At 45.7% G+C, this 7245-nt stretch overlaps 1 protein-coding gene across 19 annotated transcripts in view; it reads right to left on the reverse strand.

The window, feature by feature from the left end:
* The window catches only part of EIF4G3 (eukaryotic translation initiation factor 4 gamma 3), a 449900-nt gene extending 443509 nt beyond the window's left edge, over positions 1–6391 (reverse strand). For 10 of the 19 annotated variants that reach the window (XM_077837076.1, XM_077837073.1, XM_077837071.1 and 7 more), the window contains exon 1: positions 6195–6318. Coding sequence is in view for 2 of the 19 variants with exons in the window: in XM_077837081.1 (XP_077693207.1) it covers positions 6195–6385 (191 nt within the window). In the remaining 17 variants the exon portion in view is untranslated. Of the gene's footprint in view, positions 1–3191; positions 3237–3433; positions 3474–6194 lie in introns of those variants that run through there. The other 9 variants (XM_077837080.1, XM_077837079.1, XM_077837078.1 and 6 more) reach the window with 7 other exon arrangements.
* Between the last annotated feature and the right edge of the window lie 854 nt (positions 6392–7245).

A 7245-nucleotide genomic window follows, 5' to 3' on the forward strand; every position in this document is an offset into this window, starting at 1 on the left:
CCATCCACAGCCTCAGAAACAACTCTGACATCATAATCAAAAAGGCTGACAAAGGAGTGCTGTCATCATAGGTCAGAATATGAACAAGAGCCTGCTAGGCAGCTCTCCAACACCACATTCTACAAGCCATTACCCTCTGATCCCACTGAGGGTTACCAAAAGAAACTACACCATCTGCTCAAGAAACTCCCTGAAAAGGCACAGGAACAAATCTGCACAGACACACCACTAGAACCCCGACCAGGGGTATTCTATCTGCTACCCAAGATCCATAAACCTGGAAATCCTGGACACCCCATCATCTCACGCATTGGTACCCTGACAGCAGGATTGTCTGGCTATGTAGACTCCCTCCTCAGGCCCTACGCTACCAGCACTCCTAGCTATCTTCAAGACACCACTGACTTCCTGAGGAAACTACAATCCATCGGTGATCTTCCTGAAAACACCATCCTAGCCACTACAGATGTGGAAGCCCTCTACACCAACATTCCACACAAAGATGGACTACAAGCCGTCAGGAACACTATCCTCAATAATGTCATGGCAAACCTGATGGCTGAACTTTGTCCTCACCCATAACTATTGCACATTTGGGGACAATGCATACCTTCAAATCAGCGGCACTGCTATGGGTACCCGCATGGCCCACATATGCCAACATTTTTGTGGCTGACTTAGAACAATGCTTCCTTAGCTCTCGTCCCCTAATTCCCCTACTCTACTTGCGCTACATTGATGACATCTTCATCATCTGGACCCATGGAAAAGAAGCCCTTGAGGGATTCCATCACGATTTCAACAATTTCCATCCCACCATCAACCTCAGCCTGGACCAGTCCACACAAGAGATCCACTTCCTGGACACTACAGTGCTAATAAGCGATGGTCACATAAACACCACCCTATACCGGAAACCTACTGACCGCTATACTTACCTACATGCCTCCAGCTTTCATCCAGACCACACCACACGATCCATCGTCTACAGCCAAGCTCTACAATACAACCGCATTTGCTCCAACCCCTCAGACAGAGACAAACACCTACAAGATCTCTATCAAGCATTCTTACAACTACAATACCCACTTGCTGAAGTGAAGAAAGAGATTGACAGAGCCAGAAGAATATCCAGAAGTCACCTACTACAGGACAGGCCCAATAAAGAAAATAACAGAACGCCACTAGCTATCACCTTCAGCCCCCAACTAAAACCTCTCCAGCTCATCATCAAGGATCTACAACCTATTCTGAAGGATAACGCATCACTCTCACAGATCTTGGGAGACAGGCCAGTCCTTGCTTACAGACAGCCCCCCAACCTGAAGCAAATACTCACCAGCAACCATACAATAGAACCACTAACCCGGGAACCTATCCTTGCAACAAAGCCTGTTGCCAACTGTGTCCACATATCTATTCAGGGGACACCACCATAGGGCCTAACCACATCAGCCACACTATCAGAGGCTCGTTCACCTGCACATCTACCAATGTGATATATGCCATCATGTGCCAGCAAAGCCCCTCTGCCATGTACATTGGCCAGACCAGAGAGTCTCTATGTAAAAGAATCAATAGACACAAATCAGACATCAAGAATTATAACATTCAAAAACCAGTCGGAGAACACTTCAATCTCTCTGGTCACTCGATTACAGACCTAAAAGTCGCAATATTACAACAAAAAAACTTCAAAAACAGACTCCAACGAGAAACTGCAGAATTGGAATTAATTTGCAAACTGGACACCATTAAATTAGGCTTGAATAAAGACTGGGAGTGGATGTGTCATTACACAAAGTAAAACTATTTCCCCATGTTTATTTTTCCCCCCTACTGTTCCTCACACGTTCTTGTCAACTGCTGGAAATGGCCCATCTTGATTATCACTACAAAAGGTTTCTTTTCTCTCCTGCTGGTAATAGCTCACCTTAACCGACCACTTTCGTTATAGAGTGCATGGTAACACCCATTGTTTCATGTTCTCTGTGTATATAAAATCGTCCTACTGTATTTTCCACTGCATGCATCCGATGAGGTGGGCTGTAGCCCACGAAAGCTTATGCTCAAATAAATTTGTTAGTCTAAGGTGCCACAAGTACTCCTGTTCTTATTCCGTATTATGTCACTCTGCAGTGATACACACACACACACACAACTTTCAAAATATTAGCGGGTTTTCCCACATTTCAGAGTTAATTTCACTTAGATGCTTTGTTTGACCGATGAATGTTCTATTTGAAAGTTTTCATTTGAAAATACAGGTTTGACTTAAGACACATGCTACTACTGTAGCTACAAAATTATTTCAGTTGATCTTCTTTATAGGACACCAATTAACCCTTTAAATCATTACACGTTAAGATTGTTTTTCCGAGCTCATCTTTGTTTTGCAGCAGACACGAAAATAACTTCCTGTTCAACATGCTGGACAATAGAATGGAACCTCATTAGAAACATTTCTGTTGTTTACACCTATCACTATTAAGTTTCACTTTCCTTTTTAAAAAATTCCCCTCTCCTCCTCACCCCACCAATCCTTCAGATCATGTCTCACTTTTCATTCTTTTCTGCAAACATACATGGAGTGGATGGACACCAGCTCTCCTCCTAAACAGTCCTGTCTATTCTTACAGCAAAGTGTACAGATAACTATTATTAATTAAATTAACAGAGTATAAGAAATGTTAGAGATGCATATATGTTTCTGAAGGCACAAGGACACAGAACTAACCTTATAAGCTCAATTTCAGCTTTGCAAAATTGATTCAGATCTTCACACAACTATCAGTGTATAGCACACTGACCATTTGCATCAACAAATAAATCCCCCACAAAACCTTATGCCCAAATAAATCTGTTAGTCTGTAAGGTGCCACCAGACTCCTTGTTGTTTTTGTGGATACAGACTAACACAGCTACCCCCTGATACTTTACTGTGTTGGGAAGCAAACAAGGACCTTGCCATATGCAGCTCACCCCATGCTGCCAGAAGGACACTTGCTGCTGTAAATTATCTGCTGTAAGGTAATGATCTCTTGATGTCATAAAAACATTAAAAAAAATAAACAGAACTAAAAATAAAAATGGATTTCAGTAAGTTTCTAAGGAACTGCCCTCCAAAAAATACTCTCCAAAAATATTCACAATCACATTACAATTTATACTAGGTAACAGCTTTCACTTACTATTTACATACATTTCCAGATTTCAGAGAAAAATATCTGGGACATCTAAATATATTTAAGGAAAAATGGAAGAGAGAATGGAGCATGTGTATATATTACAAACATAGTTTATATAGCTTTAAAGGTTGAGGCATTTTATTAATTAAATAAAAGTCTTCATAACAGAATCAAGTCACTAAAATAAATAATAAAATCCGATCAGATCATTGGTCCTCCTCTAGATTTACACATGTTAAACTCACCTTATTTACCGTATGCTTCTTTCTTTTAGGTCTCTTGTTCTTAGAGCCTAGTCACTTTCATGTGAGGTGACATGATGCAGCACCACTACTGGCTCCTTTTTGACAGAATCAACCACTCTTGCTGTGAGCCCTTTAGACTCCCGTCTAGGATTAATTTACTCTCCTTCCTCTAACACACTCACAAAATGCCTTTGGTCAAATAGCACCACAGAACTTACCAAACATGATGGCATTTTCCAGTTTTAACCTCAAAAGTATATGCCAATCTTGCAAGCCAAACTAAACTAGCATTCATTGAAGTTGGAAATCCCTCCAAGATGCTTTTAATGATTACTTTAAAAGAAAATGCTTTTGAAACTCTAGCACCCTCATGCATTCAGGCAAGCAGAAACCATTTAACTGCCAAGACACAAAAGTATTGTATAACAAGTGGAAAGTTTAAAAAAAAACAAAAACAACAACAACCCTATTCAGACAATGCAGCACCTTGCTGGATAGACCTTCAGCTGAGCACTGACTTAAGATGTAAAAGCCAGCCAGCTAGCACATCACTTAAAACTAAGCAAGTTCCCCCAGCAATAGTTTTACACATCACTGACATGCTTACTTAGGAAAAAAAACATTTAAGACATCCTCACTATTCAGTAAGTACTTTTAAAAATTTCAGTATATTACAAGCTAGCCAAAAATACTAGGACAAATGTCGAGTTTGCCCTTTGGTTACCACTCTTAAGTCTCTAAAGACTTAACTTTGACCCAAACAGATCTGTATCAACAGTCTCCTGATTAAAAAAAAAAAATGGGGGTTAGCAGCAAGAACGACTCTAGAAGTTCAAGAAAAGAGCGGGCCTAACAGATTATGAAAGGCCATTTCTCACCTCAAAATGAAAGTAAGAGTAGTAAACCCATTATATGCTGTATAAGAAATATGTTCTTTGTGTACACATTAGACAGCTCGACCTCTTTATAAAAATATTCTGCATTTCCTTATTTAAAAAATACGGATTAGCACTAACACAAAGCAAAACTAACACTTCCAGCTGACAACCACCAATACAGTCATCTTAGAGCATGAAACATATTGTTAGGTTAACATATTGATAAACATCATTTCACTTCCACTGATTTTCAACGGGGAGCTCTCTTAATACGCTCCCAAAAGTCACTGAAAAATCAATAACTTTTCAGAGACTGTGAATGGATGTGTCATTACACAAAGTAAAACTATTTCCCCATGTTTATTTCCCCCCCACTACTCCTCAGATGTTCCTGTTAACTGCTGGAAATGGCCCACCTTGATCATCACTACAAAAGGTTTTCTTCCCCTGCCCCCACCGCTCTCCTGCTGGTAATAGCTCATCTTAAGTGATCACTCTCCTTACAGTGTGTATAACACCACCCATTTTTTCTTGTTCTGTGTGTATATAAATCTCCCCACTGTATTTTCCACTGAATGCCTCCAATGAAGTAAGCTGTAGCTCAGGAAAGCTTATGCTCAAATAAATTGGTTAGTCTCTAAGGTGCCACTAGTACTCTTTTTCTTTTTGCAAACACTAGAACTGTAAAACATGTGTATATATACACAGGTTTCAGAGTAACAGCCGTGTTAGTCTGTATTCGCAAAAAGAAAAGGAGTACTTGTGGCACCTTAGAGACTAACCAATTTATTTGAGCATAAGCTTTCGTGAGCTACAGCTCATATACACAGACACAGTACTTTCCTGCTGATCTCTGCAGTATTTACCTCCAGACTTCAGGTCCAGTTGCAGAGAATTAAAGACCTTTAAAACATTCACTGAAAGAAACACTGACCTTTCCTTAAATCACTAACATTTTTGGTGGGTTTCTTATTGAAAATTTCCTCCTCCCACCACAAGCTGCTTAAATAAATTGGTTAGTCTCTAAGGTGCCACAAGTACTCCATTTCTTTTTACGGAGAAAGGTGCCTAGTGTGACATTTCCACATTAGGTTCACTTCCACTATAAATAATAATCCACTACAAATAAATTAATAAATTTAAAAAATCCACAATTCAGATTAGCCAGGGAGCTGGCCTCTCTCTTCAACTTAATTTAAAAAACAAAACAAAAAAAACCACCCACTTACCTCAACATGACCCGATATATGTCACAGCACAACTGACATTTATTATTTGCACTACTTCTATTTTGAGGGCAAAGGTTGTAGTCATCCTGTACCTCCCCAAAGAAGGGGATGAAGTCCCATTAGCTCTCTCCATGAATAGATAGGTATAGCTCACACTGCATTCGTTATTTAAAGTACAGGGGGCTATGACCCCTTCTCACAATACCACTATCAGTAGGCGTAATCCCCAGTTCTCTATATATGAAAAAATATAGCCCCCTCACCACCACTGCAACAGTAGGGGATAAAAGCTCCCATCCCTCCCATAAAAACAAGTGCATGCAACTCCATCTCCACAAGCAAGGGTAAAACCCCCATTCCATACGTACATACAAAGCCCCTCAGCCCCCCTTCTCTCCACGAAAAAGGGGTTCAGTCCTCCTTCCTTATATACTTCGGGGGTGCACCCCCAACCCTGAAGCAAGCCCCAATTATACAGATTAGGGATTGCAGTTCCCGTTCCCTGTGAGTGGGGACTCCAGCCCCCGGTACCTAGCTATACTGGGGGGCGCGGCCCCTGCACACCCTCCTCCCTGTGGGGGCTCAGCTCCCGCCACCCATCCCTCCCTGTGAGGGGGCTCAGACCGGGAGGGGCCTGGCCGGTGTAAAGGATACTGTTGGGGCGGCTGGGTCTGTAAGGCCCTGATGTTGGGGTGAGGAGGCGGCGGCGCCACCGCTGCCGCGGCCGGGTGAGGAGGAGCCGCGGGGGGAGGCGGCCCCGCTGCCGCCGCCGCCGCCCCGCTCCCGGGGCCGGTCCCCGCCGCCGCTGAGCCGGGCTTCAGAGCCGCTTTCTGCGGTAAACTCATGGCAAAGCGCAGCCACCGCCCGCTGTGTGCGGGCAGCGGGGCAGGGAGGAGCCGGGCCGGAGGAGCGGGGAGCGGGCCGGGGCACAGCGCGGGGGCGGCCCGGCACCACCGGCCGGTCTCCGTGACAACGCGCCTCCGGGAGGGCCGGGGCGGGGAGAGGGGCCGGCGGGGGCCGCTCAAGCCGCGCTGCTCATGGGCCGCCGGCGGCAGGGAGTCTCGGTCCCCCGCCCCGGGGGAAGCGGCGCCCTTCGCGGTGGCGGCTCTCGGGCGATTCCGGCGGATTTTCCTCACTGAAGGAGCGGAGCATCAAACATGGCGCTGCGGCCGCCTCCAGCAGTCCGGCAGGACGGACGCTCGGGCGCCTTCGGACCGCTCCGGAGCCGCTCGACCCCGACGCGTTCGGAAAGCTTCGGACTTTTCCGGAGACGCTCGGCCTCAGGACTTTCGGAACACTTCGGCTGCTTCCGGAGATCCTCGGCTCCGCCGCCCTCGGGAAACTTCGGGTCACTCCGGACATCCTCGGCGAGGGACCGTCCGGGCATTTCTGGAAAGCTTGCCTGGAGGATTCGGGCGTCGGGCTCGGGCCGTTTCGGAGATCCTCGGGAAAGGAACGTTCGGCCCCGCGGCCGAGAGGGTCTCGGATCGCTCCGTGAGCGCTCGGCTGTTCGGAGAGATTCGCCAAAGCCCCGCGGAGGAGGGCGGTGGGGCCGCTTCTTCCTCTCGCGGGGGGCCTGTGGAAACCCAGAGAAACTCACCTTGGGCTGTTCCCGAACTGGGGTCCCCACACAGCAGGGCCCGGCCTCCCCCTACAACTCAGCCCCGCCCCGCCCCCTTTTCCCCCATAGCTGGGAACCAGTCAG

This window comes from Eretmochelys imbricata, chromosome 18 (assembly GCF_965152235.1).
Source record: "Eretmochelys imbricata isolate rEreImb1 chromosome 18, rEreImb1.hap1, whole genome shotgun sequence".
Classification (NCBI taxonomy): Eukaryota; Metazoa; Chordata; order Testudines; family Cheloniidae; genus Eretmochelys; species Eretmochelys imbricata.